This window comes from Pundamilia nyererei, unplaced genomic scaffold, assembly GCF_000239375.1.
Source record: "Pundamilia nyererei isolate P.nyererei 1_Seehausen unplaced genomic scaffold, PunNye1.0 scaffold00084, whole genome shotgun sequence".
NCBI lineage: Eukaryota > Metazoa > Chordata > Actinopteri > Cichliformes > Cichlidae > Pundamilia > Pundamilia nyererei.
Genome location: NW_005187485.1, coordinates 501,385 through 515,343, shown reverse-complemented (window position 1 = coordinate 515,343; position 13,959 = coordinate 501,385). Strand labels below are relative to the sequence as shown.

Below are 13,959 nucleotides of genomic sequence, written 5' to 3'. Positions count from 1 at the left end.
ACATAACTCCCACGTAGTTACATCTCATTACTTCCAACAAACAGCCGATTCATATAGAGAGAGGGTCCTGTCCCCCAGAGTCTGCTCTGAATGCCCACAGTGTTATGTATTCCAGATGAATCATGATTCTCACACCGGGGCTTTATTCAGCCAAAAACTGTGTGCTGCTAGCAGCAGTCTTTGGGATAAGGCAAGTTACATGTGACAGACATTTGTGAAATAACTGCTATACAATCTGCAAAGCTGAGTCATAATAATTTTAAATTAAATAGATAAGATTTATTTGATTGTTTTAAACAATTCAGCAATTCAGTTGCTGTGTTCAACAATTCAGTGTGTTGTTGAGACAAACTAAATGAAGTCATCTTGAATCAACAGTGGATTTTCAGCTATAAGAAGCAAACATGTGCTTTCTTTGTGCAAGCAAATAAAACAGAGTAACTTGTCATGTTAGATACAGAAACCAGTGTAAAATACCATGCCTTTTTGTAAGTCCAATACAAATATTTTTCATGGTGGTTGAGAGAGTGGGACCATAAGATTTGGTAAAGGGCGTGGGGGTGGGGGGATTTTCCTTAAGTAGGAGCAGACTTTATCACTCTCCTCCTTTCTAGTGGTGGTCCTTCTTCTCACCTCTTTCCTCTCAGGTTAGTTGAAGAAGTTCTGTGTCCACTCTTCCAATTAGATGGAGGGAGAAAGTCAAAGAAAGAGATAAAGAAAGAACCAAGTCATTATTCAAGTAAGTGCAACTTTTTATTCCCCTTTTTTGTGAAAACTGCAACTATTGGAATAACTAGCATCCTACTTTCAGGTGTGTTTGTGTGGATGGGTTTTTAATCTTATTGTTTATTTGTAGAGTATAATGTTATAATTTTCTGTGTCTTAATGAGTAGAAAGGGTTTTGGTGTTGATTCTTTCCTTGTTTTATTTACAGTGAAAAGGATTTATAAATAGTAGTTTTTGTGAGTGCAGTGGAAAAACAATTTAAAAAAACCCCATTATTGCTAAATTTTTCCTTTTCGTTTTAATCATGGAATCAAAATGAATTCTATCAGTTTTAGAAATAAAGAAGACTTATTAATTCAACCAGCACTGAAGCCCATTTAAAAGCAAGGCTGGACGTATTTTCTTTTGTGGTTTTATGAGTTGTGGGTGACGAGCTTTATGTAACCGTCTGTATAGTGAAAGACATACTGTGTCCCACAGTTCTTACAGTAAAGCTCTGTTACCTGGCCACATAGTCTCAGTGGCACACTCTGAATTTCCCACTCAGGTCAGCTTTTCCTTCCTGCTCAGTGTCCAGTGACTTAGACCTTACTTGGTTTGAACAGCAGTCACTTTACGACTGAACACTTGGAACACTTCTGAATATCTGGATGCATGTCTGTGTCAATTTTTACAGCAGCTTTATTGTAACAAGCACATAACAGAGGTTTGGACATGTTTTCCAGTTATGAGTATTTAGGTATATAGCATATTTATAGTATATATAAGTGGCAAAGCTCAAAGGAAATACTTAAAAGGTCATTTAAATAAATCTGCTTAGTTAGCTCTAAAGGTCAGCTCACAGCATACAGCTTCTGCATTAACACTTTAACACCTAGTGTATCATATCTGATATTTTATTTTTGAGAGTTCTCCATCATATGTGTATTTTCCTCTCTGGAAAAACTTGAAACAATTGAAAAATAGATTTTTAAGCAATAGACTACAAAAAACAAACAACAAAAACAATTAGAATTTTTCAGTAAGTTTGTTTTTCAGGAAAAAAAATCTAAAAATCTAAATGTTTCTTGAAACTGAATAGAAAAAGTAAGTAAATGGTAAACGGCCTATATTTATATAGCGCTTTACTAGTCACTAAGGACCCCAAAGCGCTTTACATATCCAGTCATCCACCCATTCACACACACATTCACACACTGGTGATGGCAAGCTACATTGTAGCCACAGCCACCCTGGGGCGCACTGACTTAGAAGCCAGAAATGTCTTGTCAGTTAACCACTTTTTAAATTGCTGCCAGTCTCTGATTAGCCAGTTCTACTGAGGAGCTTTAAGTGTGAATGGGAGCTCTGTGAATGTGATGCTGGTCAGTCCTGTAAAAGATATATGTATGCTCATTAAAGTCCTACTTGGAACTCAAAAATCAGCTATAAAATGGCCTACGTTAGTGTTTCCTGCATTCAACTCTGCCATAATTCAGCTCTTTCTTTATTTCTGTCTTCATTTCCAGGTGAGACCTGGCAAAGAAAAAAGCAAAATATAGAAGAAGGAATTCATAGATTTACAGTAACGTAAATTCAGTTCCACTGAAGCAACAGCTTCTCTGACCACAGTTGCTGGATCAAAATGTTATTTACTCTAGGACTACTCCTCCTTCTCACCCCATTTCCCTCTATTCAAACCACAACCAATGAGAAGAGAGACTCCACAGGAAGTGATGTGACCAAAGCCAGTGCAGCATTTACCCGTTCAAAACCAAAAACCACTGCTCTCCCTGACAAACAGACCAACCAGCTCACCCTTAAGCCAAATGCCATCAATCAGACAGTTTTACCCACTCCAGCTACCAAGCAAAAATCTCCAACAGCCAATGTTACACTGACCACCAAAGGCAGGCACAGCCCAACAGTAATTCAAACCACTCCGTCAGTGGTAAAGGCTACTACACCCAGAAGCAGCCTCTCAAACAAAGACAAGCACACAGTCCCAGTTAACCAGACTAAGTCCCCTAAGTCAGCCTCAGGTGGTGAAGTAAAAGGAAGCAAAGACAAGCATTCCCCCACTGGAATTCTAAATGTTCAGCCCACACCCACAAAGACTGCTTCATCCAGCGGTGCTAAACCCACCAAACACAAACTTCAGCCCTCTGGCAATCAGACTATTCTAATTAGGTCTCCTTCAACTGATCATGGGAATACTGCCAAAGACAGGCCTGCCACCACCGTAGTTCAAAATACTCAGTCAACATTTATAAAGTCCACTGCTGCCACAAAAAACAAGCCCGCACCATCTGTCAATCAAACTGTTGTTGCTAGGTCCCCCACCATCAATGACGTGAAGTCCAAGGGCAAGCCTTCTCCCACAAAAGTTCCAACTGTGTTGCCACTGGAGACTCCAGCAAAGACAACTGACAAAGAAAAGGTCACAACCTCTGCCAATGACACAGTTTTAATCAAAGAATCCAGCAAAGACAAGCCTGCCTCTTCGCAGCCCATCAAAGTGGTTATCAGTGAGGGCTGCGACTCAAGCAACACCAAGGAGCAGGAGGTGAAGCTGAAACCTGGTGCTCCACTCGTCATGACTCATAAGATCAGCTTGTTGCCTGGTGGCTGCAGTGGAGAGTGTGAGGCTGAAATGGCCGAACTGAAAGGGCGTGTGGCTCGGCTCGAAAGAGAGATGTCCTTTCTCAAAGATAAATGTATCATTTTCTTATGATTTATTCACCATATTTTATCATTTTAAACACTATTCAGTATAGACAGGATTAAACATTCCTTGTTCTGTTTGTTTCTGCCCAGGTCCGTGCTCTGCAAACTGTCCAAATGACTGTGGCGACAATGGGAAATGTGAGAAGGGTAAATGTATCTGCCACAAAGGATTCATGGGTCTAGACTGCAGTAAGTGTGCACAAGGAGCCGAGTGTAGCAAAAGTAAGTTATGTTTGCACTAAAATGAGAAAAAATAAATATTTTTATGTAACCTTTGAATGATGCAGCGTCTCCCTGGGCTTTTCAGAATTTAGCAAAGGGAGCACCATCCAGCCAACAGTGGAGACTGTAATCCTGCAGGTGAAAAAAGGAAAGGACAGCATGCAGGAGAAAAATACCAAAGCAGAACAAACACTTTTCCAGAAGAATGTGTCTGAGACTGACACTACACCTAAAGAAGCCACTAATGCCAAAGGAGCTGTTGATAAAACACAAGTGAAAGAAGACACCGCTGTGAAGAAAACAACTACTAAAGGTTCTTCAAATCCTGAAAACACCAGTCGCCCAACTGTTGACAAAAGTCTCCCGAAACAAGAGGAAAACAAGAAGGAGGTAACCCGAAAAGGCAAAACAACACCCTCAGCCTCAGAAACCAACATTAAAGACGGGACTGGCAGCAGAACATTTTCAACGTCCGACCATCTGAAAGATGAACCACAAAATAATGCAACACAAAGCAATGTGAAGAAGGTTTCTAAAACTGACACAACCATCTCCAAGGGCACAGGGACAACCAAAACCAAAACAGACAAGGACATTTTGGAGCAGTCCACGAAGGGTGAAAAGAATGTATCTCAGTCATCCGGCCATAAACCAAATAAGACAGGTAAATTAGACACTTTAATTGTGCAGACTGTGGACAAAAAAACTGACAAGACTGGGAAAGGAACACAAATAAATCTGGATGTATTGAATCGAACCATTGGAGCTGCATCAGATAAGACTAAATCTCATCATGACAAAACAACTCACCATGACTCAGGGATCAGCATCAAGAGGACCGGAGGATCTGGATTAGGATCTGTGAAGGCTGTAAACATATCTTCCCACAGCTTCACAGTCACATGGTTAGCACCCCAAGGGATGTTTAAGAACTTCACTGTGATCAGAAGAGAGCCACAGACAGAAGGAGACGAAGATGGTTATGAGGACTTTGACGAGGAAGCTCTTCCAGGACAAAAGCCCTCTGCAGCTAGGAACGCAACGGAAGTCTTAGTACAGAGTGAGCGCACCAACGCAACTGCCTCCTCCAGGAAAGCTGATGGATCAAAAGTTAAAGCTGACACCAAGAGGATCTCGATGGTGGTCCCGGGTAATGTGCGCTCTGTGGAGTTCAGTAATTTGCGGGCAAACACGCGCTATGTCCTGCATATATATGGTACAGCAGCACAGAGAAGATCAAAGATTCACAGAGTAACTGCAACCACAGGTATTAACAGCAGGAAAACGTTTATGTATAAGTCCATCAATATCTAAGCAAATAATACACTATGTTGTACTTTTTTTCTCTTGCTAGGTCCTGAGCCAGCCACAGAGATGGTTTTCAGTAATGTCACAGAGGCTTCTCTCAATGTTTCCTGGTCCAAACCAAAGACAACGTTCACAGGCTTCATGGTCACATACACCAACATTTTAACAGGTCTGTTAAGTACTGCTCATATTGTTTATCTCAGACCAGAGTTATCCAGCATAAAACACTTAATTAATGCCAGCTCAACCCAAGTGAAGGTTAATGTCAGTTTATTAGGAAATGTTCTTAGTGTCTCATTGTGGTGCTTGTTGTCGTCCTGACAGGGGAGAACCGCTTGGTGACAGTGGGCTCTAAGCAGTCTTATGTTGTTCTGTCCAAGCTGTCTGCTGGGTCTTCCTACATAATCACTGTAACTACGACACAAGGCCAATTCCAGAGTGATCCACTCACATCCGTCATCACCACAGGTACAATCTTAGACAAGTTTACTATTATAAAAGGCTACTGTCTTTGTCTTGGAGTGCAAAAATAAAACATAAACACTGTGGATAATATCCGAACTGCAGTGCCCGCCCCTCCAACGCATCTTCAAGTTGTCAATGTGACAGACACCAGAGCTGTGCTGCAGTGGACTCCCAGTCTAGGGAAAGTAGACCGCTTCGTCATCAGCTACGAGTCCTCTAAGAGTGAGTGTGGCCACACTGACATAATGACTAATGAATAAGTGCTTGTGACTAAGCGGAGTGCTCTTATTGCCACAGCTCCTAATGTGACAGTGACCGTGACCTTGTCAGGAAACTCAGTGGAGCACCAGCTGAGAGGCCTGCAGAAAGGCACCCTCTACAGGGTCAAAGTGCTGAGCCAGAAGGACAGTCTGCAGAGTATGGCCATCTCAACAACATTTACTACTGCAAATGGTGAGCAAAAGGGTGGGAAAATGAAGTAAAATCATAATCTTAAACAAGAGAGAATAAAATGATCCTTCATGGATGAGCAACCTAGAGAGTATGTTTAGTTTTAAGTGAGTAAACTTAAAAAAAGAAAAAAGAAAAACTGCCAAGGGGCTTCTTGTGTCTCTCAGTGGTCAAAGCCAGTGAAGTTGGGGCTCGAAGTGCAGTCATAGCTTGGAGAGCCACCCCTGCTGTTTATCACAGCTACAAAGTGCTTTATCAGGTGGCCGGAGAGGAGACAAAGGTCAGTTGCAATTTTTGATCTTTGGTATACAATAATTAAAGAGAGACCCGACTTTTACAGAATTTCAAAGCTCTGTGTGTGTTACTGTGTTTATATTAGGAGGTGATTCTGGAGCCCACCATCACAGAGTACAAGTTGACTGGGCTTTTGCCCATGTCCCGCTATTTTGTTGTGGTGCAAGGCGAGAGAGATGGACACTATACATCTGTTGTCACCACAGAATTCATCACAGGTATGCATTTTACGTGTTGCAATGTAATCCCATCTTGTGATTACTCTAAAAACTAATTTTCTTTATCTGTTAGGAAAGCTGCGCTTCCCTTTCCCTACCGAGTGCTCTCAGGAGCTGCTGAATGGAGCTCTGCACTCAGGAGAGTTGGACATCTACCCTCAAGGACGAGAGGGGCGAGCAGTTAGAGTCTACTGTGACATGGAGACTGATGGAGGCGGCTGGACAGTAAGACAAACTGCAGTCACTTGAATAAAAGTCGAAAATAGACTTTTATTTGGGTTTTAGACAGCAGTCTCTGTGTTTTGCAGGTGTTCCAGAGGAGGATGAATGGAAAAACAGATTTTTTCAGAACATGGAGTGAATACAAAGCTGGCTTTGGAAACCTGAGTGAAGAATTCTGGCTTGGTACAGTATAAAGCCAAGCTTCTAATCACTTTATCTGATTCAAAGTGTTTTCTTTTGTTTTCACTACATCTGCTTAAACAGCATCTTTTCTCCCAACTCCCACCAGGAAATGAGCTCCTGCACAACCTGACTAATGTTGGCCCTGTGAGTCTGAGAGTGGATATGCGATCTGGAAACCATACCGTCTACGCTCACTACACGAACTTCTCTGTCGATTCAGAGACGAGGCACTATACGCTCACCGTGTCTGGCTACACCGGAACAGCAGGTCCAGTTTCAAAAACTGCATTAAAACAAAACAAGTGCAGTTATACGTGACAATTTGGATCTCAATATCAATGCACTTTTCTGACAGGTGACTCTATGAGGTACCATAACGGTCGTCCATTCTCAACCCGAGACAAGAACCCTGATCCCATGGGGATCCACTGTGCCAAGGCCTACATGGGAGGCTGGTGGTATAAAAACTGTTACAAGGTCAACCTCAATGGTCTTTATGGCATCAACAGTAACAATCAGGTACGACTAATCTCTGCTGATTTCTAAACGTTTTTATCTTTTAAAGCACTCTGGCCAAAGATAGATTTTCTTTTTCTGTTTCTGCTCTAGGGAATAGTCTGGATAGACTGGAAAGGTAAAGACTCCTCCATTCCCTTCACTGAGATGAAGTTCAGACCCTCCAGGTTCTCCCCTGCAACTCATGGGTAAGGATGGACCAGCCTCCATGAAAACTCTGCATCTGACAGAAAATTAAAGCTCCAGAAATTTTCGAGAACCTTGGATCTCACGGTTTCTGTGTCTCTGTCCGAATAAAATAACCTATAGTTGTTTTGATAGCTGCAGCTGTCAGTTCATTTGATTCAATGTGCAAGTAATTTTCTGATCTGTTTTTATAGCAGACGTAACAACTAATTTTATTGTAACTTTTGAATTCTGTTCTACTGTTCTGCCTGACTCATTCATTTCAATACAAATGTGTTTTGTGCCCCAAAATTGTATGCCACCCCACTACTACTGTAATTAAACATGCACTGTTTCACTCCATTGGAATAAATGTGGCTAACCTTGGTCTCGTGAGTTTTTATTTCCTGAAAGCAATTTACAATTTCTCACCTCCCTGCGTTCGTCGTGTTACAAGATTGAGAAACACAGGCTTGACAGATTGTAATGTCAACTAAAATGTGTTAACATGCCCTTTAGTGAGTGCAAATCATGTCTAGGCTGTCTTGTGCTGCATTTATCACATCAACAGTCATGCTGACCTAACAAATATTTGGATGTCCTTGATTATAGCGAAAACACCAAACACTGTATCGAGCTGACAGGCTTTAAGACCTGTGAGAGGACTATAAATGTTCAGGGCTGCGTGTTGACCACCGCGAGAAGACTCTAAGTGATAATGGAAATATCAATAGTCAGTGTGGGAGCTGCGTTCCTGGTTGTACTGCTGTTCATGGTGCTGAATTGGATTTCTGGTCAGAAACACAAAGATGTTCAGGAAAATCATAAGGGAAGTAAGTCAAGTTGAGTATATATTCACGGTCTTTTTATAGTATATGGTTTTGATGGTTGCAATAAATAATGAAATTAAAAATATGGAGACTTACAAAACTGAAACTGGTTGTTGTTCTATATCGTTTGCGCCTGTTCATTTTACTTTGTCTTTTCTAATTCTGTGTAGGAGATGATTCTAGATTTCTGGACCAGTTTCTTCCCTGCTCCTCATCTCTTTCCCTCCCGGGCCCTCCCGGCCACTTTCTCATTGGTAATATGATGGAGCTGAAACATGATCATCTACCAATTCACCTCACAAATTTGGCACAGCGCTATGGAAGCATTTATCGCCTTAAATGCGGAACAACAAGTAATGATCCATTAATTGATAACGGTTGACATTTTTAGTAAAGTTCAGATTGCATAACACCAAAACACTGCACCTATAATCGTGTTGTTTCAGCTATGGTAGTGCTGAACAGCAGCGAAGTCATAAGAGAAGCACTGGTGAAGAAATGGTGTGACTTTGCCGGGAGACCGATCTCATACACAGGTAAAGAGTTCAGTTCAGTGCACTGGGCTGCGTAGTTGTCATATGATATCATGACCCTGACTCATTTCTTTCAGGTAATATTGTGTCTGGGGGAGGTTGCAACATATCTTTAGGTGACTATACTGAAAAGTGGAAGGCACAACATCGCCTTGTCCATAGTTCTCTGCAGCGTTGCTGCAAAAAGTCTTTGCATGATGTCATTGAGAGACAAGCGCTGCATCTGTTAAAGGTACAGTTAAAAAAAGCTGGAAAACAAGATTTTAGAAGGAAGACTTTGCAAACCAAATGCTCGGGATAAAGCACGGGTTTGTTCACTGTTTAGGTTTTGATGGGCTATAAAGGCCGTGCTGTAGATCTGTCAGAGGATTTTACTGTGGCGGCCAGTAATGTCATCACCACTCTGGCTTTCGGAATAGAAGTGAGTATTCTTCTCCCCCTAGTTCTGCTTGTTTTCATGTCACCGTCTTAGAAAAGGTACATTCATAATGTTCTGTTAATCAGGAAGTGAAATTCTTGAGGATAAGCATGACGACATCTTGTTCCCTCTGTTTTTGGACAGTGTGTCTCATTACTTTGTGTCTTGTAGTATGATAAGAGCTCATCGGAGCTGCAGGAGTTGCACAGATGTCTCAATGAGATTGTTGCTCTGTGGGGCTCCGCTTGGATATCAGCCCTGGATTCTTTCCCACTGCTTAGAGTAAATATTCACCATTTAGACTATTGGTCAAATAAATAAAACCAGTACCATGTTGTGAAAATAATTTCATGTCATTTGTTCTCTCAAAGAAATTACCCAATCCTGTTTTTGCCCATCTTCTGAAAGAGGTGGTCAGGAGAGACGAAATCATAGGAAGACATCTCAACAATTACAAGGTTAGTAATGTAAGATGATAAGAAAATAATGGTCTCATGAATTGAAATCATTCAGATCGCAAGACAAAGAAAATACTTGCTGTGATTTTGTGAAACCAAACACAAAATCACACAAGTTATTTAAAAACATCCAAAATAACTCTCTTTTAATCTACTTTTGCTATTTATTTAAGCAGTCACAGGACAAAAAAAATCAGGATGTCATCACAGGATCCCTCCTCCAGGGACTTGACAATCAGAACACAGAAGACAAAGCGGTGAGTACATACAGTGAATACCAGGATAGATAAATAAATCTCTCTTAATAAATCACCTGAAGTCCCGATAATTTTACAAACTACGATGATAGAGCAAACTTAGTTCAAGATCACAATTAGAAGTGGAAACATGCAACACTGTAAAAGTATTAAATTACATGTCTTCATGTTCCCAGCTATTAACAGATATTCATGTTCACATGGCAACAGTGGACCTTCTTATCGGGGGAACAGAGACTACTGCGGCCTGGCTAAACTGGATGGTGGCCTTCCTCCTGCACAGACCAGAGGCACTGGGAATTTTTACCAAAAAAAAAAAAAGTTAAAACAAAAAACATGTTTTTGTTTTTTATGCATCCTTTCTAATGTAATCTACAGGTGCAGGAGTTGGTATATGAGGAGCTGTGCACAGTATTGGAGGGCCGATACCCTAAATACAGCGACAGACACAGACTTCCTGTCCTCTGCTCTCTGATCAGTGAGGTGCTCAGGCTCAGGCCAGTCGCCCCTTTGGCAGTACCACACAGAGCCATCAGAGACAGCAGGTCAGCCTGCACATAATAAATAGCAGGAACTACACAACACACAATAAGCACTACTGACTAAGTACCTGTGTGTGTATATGTGTGAGTGTGTGTGTGTGTGTGTGTAGATGGGGGTGTGTACACACATGTACCATGTTTACATATCTTTGTGGGACCAAAAATTTGAAGTTTTCTTTTGTTGTGCGGACCAACAGCCCTTATGGGGACAAAATCCATGTCCCCACGAGTTTGAAGCCATTTTTGAGGATCAAAATGTGATTTTAGTATCAGGCACTCATTTCGTTTATTTTTGATGGTTAGGGTCAGGGTAAGCGGCTAGGGAAAGCATTATGTCAATTAGATTCCACAAAAATTCCACAAAGATTCCACAAAGATATGAAAACACAATTGTCTTTGTGTGTGCGTGTGTGTTTATGTGTGAGATACATGTGCTAGTACAGCCTGGCTGAGGTCTCCAGATCTCCCACAGTCTCACATTTCTCCAAAGGGAGTGGTTTTAATTAATGAAGTATGCTGGAATGTGATGCTGGAAGTATGAAGTATTGCAACATTTGGCACCGCTCTTCCTCCAAGATCAGACTTATGAAGAGACATCCACCTGAATTACCTTTAGAAAAATGTAATTTATTAAAACAACAAGCACCAGCATTGTTTATTTATGTAATTGTGCAGAAAGAAGATGTGTAGACATTATTTAAATTAACCAAAACCTGAAAAAACAACAACAACAAACAAACAGGCATACACACATACACATTTTCTGCTGTTGCCCTGTTATGTATGTGTGTTGCTTGATACTTGGCATTAAGACAAATACATGGCTCCTCCTCATGTTTAGCATTGCAGGTTATTTCATCCCTAAGAACACAGTCATCATTCCTAATCTTTTTGGAGCACATCATGATCCTGAAGTTTGGCCTGACCCATACAGCTTCAAACCAGGTACTGTCCCAAACGCTGTGTGATTTGTGTTCATTTCACTTGGCTCAGAAGAGTTCAAATAAAGTATTGACACTCTCTCTTTCAGAACGCTTTCTGAATGAAGGAGGGGGAAGCGGAGGCGGCTCCACCCGTGACCTGATCCCTTTTGGAGGGGGGGCTCGGCTCTGCCTGGGAGAGTCTGTGGCCAAAATGGAGCTTTTTCTGTTCAGTGCCTACTTGCTGAGAGATTTTCAGTTCCTCCTGCCTGAGAGCGAGACCTCACTGCCTGATCTGAGAGGAGTTGCCAGTGTTGTGCTTAAGATCAAGTCCTATGATGTTGTAGCACGTCCAAGACCTGTGACTAATCCCTGAGCTGCAGTGGGTGTATTGCTGACTTGTTGTTTGTTTTTGCCATGTATGTGCAAATTTATGTTTCACATATTTATATTTTCTCTTCTTATTCTTATTTATTCTTACACTTTATTATCAAAGTTATTTGTTCCACCATCACTGAATAAAATGTCCAAACCAAAGTCTTTATTTCTTCAGTGGCGATAACCCTGACAATAGGTGACCACTCTTGCGAAATTAAAACAAACACTGCAGTCAGAAATGTCCCATTAGAGTGCAGTCACAAGCAGCTTTATTAACTATGCAAAAAATATCAGATAATTAAATATATACATATATGTGTTGGTCCAACTAAAACATTCAGCTTGTCAGTTAATCAGCTATAGTGAGTAATCTACCCAGTAGTACATTTACTACCCCGTTCACTGAGCAAGACAAAGGCCTACTCCACACCTGGTGCACAGCCTTTTGTCACCTAAGCACCTCCCACTAATACGCCCACTATTCTCATTCATCTCGCAGGGACCTGGACATTCCCATACACTACATAACACATAGAAAACTCCACTGACTCTTAAAAATGCCACACAGTGGCATAATGTATGGGATAAGTCCAGTTTCTCCTCAGCACTGGGTTACAGGCGTATCTGCTGTTTGGGTTTTCATCATTAATATCCTACTCATGATGAAAAGGAATGTAAAAGTTATTATTTGAAACAATAATAATGGATTGTATTTATATATATGCTTTTCAGGACCCCTCAAAGCACTTTACAATACCACTATTCTTTCACTCTCACATTCATACACTGGTGGAGGCAACTACAGTTGTAGCCACAGCTGCCCTGGGGCAGACTAACAGGGGCGAGGCTGCCATATCGCACCATCGGCCCCCCTGGCCATCACCAGTAGGCTTTAGGTGAAGTGTCTTGCCCAAGGACACAATGACCGAGACTGTCCAAGCCGGGGCTCGAACCGGCAACCTTCCGATTACGAGACAAACACACAACTCTTGAGCTACGATGGCACCTTTATCAAAATAGTAACCCACATGTAAAACACACAGCAGTCACGAGAGTTAAAGTGACTGTAGCAGAGTCAACATAAATAACTCTTACAAGTAAAAATAACTCATCTCTTATGACTCACTCTCATGAGCAAAAAGTGAGGTTCCTGTGTCATTTCGTGCAACTGAATGGGTTTGTGTTGTAACGAGAAAGTTAAAAAATGAGAAGTTAATGAAAATCTTTCTCTGGCAAGTAATTAAATTACATGCTGCATTACGGCCCGGTCCTTTATTAAGGTTATTAACTGCTCACACCTGCATGGGTTTAGAAAGTTTAATTTACAACATCCAACTTTGATAGCTAGGGAATGGACTGCCAGGGTCTCTCTTCTTGAATGCCACCCAGCACACACTGCACCTGACTCTATGTCACCTTCTGGGTTGTGGGCCTATACGTTGGTAGCCCTTTCTTCCTGGGCAGGGTAAACTGTCCCCAGATCTGACCAATCAGACTACTGCATTTGGCAACAAGTGCACTCATAGCTCAAAAACGGTACTGAAACTACAAATACCTCAGACACATAGCTAAACATAGCTCCAGCTCAATCAACTGAACTGAGTTTAAAGAAACCCTCAGTCCTCCTGAAATATGTATGAAAGCCACCACAGACAGAAGGTGCTTCGATGACATCAAAGAAGTGATGCATTGCTGACTGTATGCATGAATTACTGAACGGTTGCATCTTCATGCAACCTCTGTTCTTGATTCAACTGATGAAAATGATTGCTTTCCCCAGCTCTGCAAACACATGCCTGTAAGTATCCTCCTAATCATTCTGATAGTGGAGGGAGGATTCTACATTTACACCAAGAGGAAGCACAACAAGGATCTAGGGAATAAATCCGATTTATTCTGGATCTGAAGGTTGAATACTTCCACAATGACCACAATGTTTTCCTTCTTGGTTTGCAGCTAATGATCAGCCCAGTACTGAAATGGTAAGATATCAAAAAACAAGATCATGCCGAGTCAAGCTCACATGTCCTATTTCACTAATGTTGGTGCTCTTCTCCTCAGACTCATGTGTACGAGGTCGTTCAGGATGATTGTAATGAGGAACAACAACAACAACAACATTTAAAAAGAGAAGCAGCCACTGCAACA

At 41.4% G+C, this 13,959-nt stretch overlaps 2 protein-coding genes across 2 annotated transcripts; both read left to right on the top strand.

The window, feature by feature from the left end:
• Positions 1-625: 625 nt before the first annotated feature.
• Positions 626-7,862, top strand: tnxba (tenascin XBa). The gene is made up of 15 exons (XM_005738425.1): positions 626-739; positions 2,235-3,422; positions 3,523-3,654; positions 3,740-4,921; positions 5,009-5,131; positions 5,287-5,430; positions 5,530-5,649; positions 5,725-5,880; positions 6,045-6,157; positions 6,257-6,389; positions 6,463-6,614; positions 6,698-6,794; positions 6,901-7,062; positions 7,150-7,313; positions 7,404-7,862. Exons 2-15 carry the CDS (start codon positions 2,351-2,353, stop codon positions 7,500-7,502), a joined length of 3,849 nt encoding a protein of 1,282 aa, XP_005738482.1. The 5' UTR covers positions 626-739; positions 2,235-2,350; the 3' UTR covers positions 7,503-7,862.
• A 331-nt stretch (positions 7,863-8,193) lies between these two features.
• cyp21a2 (cytochrome P450, family 21, subfamily A, polypeptide 2) lies at positions 8,194-11,840 on the top strand. The gene is made up of 12 exons (XM_005738424.1): positions 8,194-8,313; positions 8,469-8,658; positions 8,752-8,841; positions 8,916-9,070; positions 9,164-9,259; positions 9,428-9,538; positions 9,628-9,714; positions 9,891-9,971; positions 10,148-10,261; positions 10,350-10,516; positions 11,355-11,458; positions 11,544-11,840. The coding sequence occupies exons 1-12, from the start codon at positions 8,194-8,196 to the stop codon at positions 11,807-11,809; spliced, it is 1,581 nt and encodes a 526-aa protein (XP_005738481.1). The 3' UTR covers positions 11,810-11,840.
• Positions 11,841-13,959: the final 2,119 nt, after the last annotated feature.

What these genes read in the sequence shown, in the direction of transcription:
- tnxba (XM_005738425.1), top strand. Translation starts at nt 2,351, where the DNA reads ATGTTATTTACTCTAGGACTACTCCTCCTTCTCACCCCATTTCCCTCT. An exon ending in ATACACCAACATTTTAACAG is followed by an intron (nt 5,132 to 5,286) that starts GTCTGTTAAGTA and finishes TCGTCCTGACAG; the next exon opens with GGGAGAACCGCTTGGTGACA. An exon ending in TGGCTACACCGGAACAGCAG is followed by an intron (nt 7,063 to 7,149) that starts GTCCAGTTTCAA and finishes CTTTTCTGACAG; the next exon opens with GTGACTCTATGAGGTACCAT.
- cyp21a2 (XM_005738424.1), top strand. Translation starts at nt 8,194, where the DNA reads ATGGAAATATCAATAGTCAGTGTGGGAGCTGCGTTCCTGGTTGTACTG. An exon ending in ATTCTTTCCCACTGCTTAGA is followed by an intron (nt 9,539 to 9,627) that starts GTAAATATTCAC and finishes GTTCTCTCAAAG; the next exon opens with AAATTACCCAATCCTGTTTT. An exon ending in CCCATACAGCTTCAAACCAG is followed by an intron (nt 11,459 to 11,543) that starts GTACTGTCCCAA and finishes TCTCTCTTTCAG; the next exon opens with AACGCTTTCTGAATGAAGGA.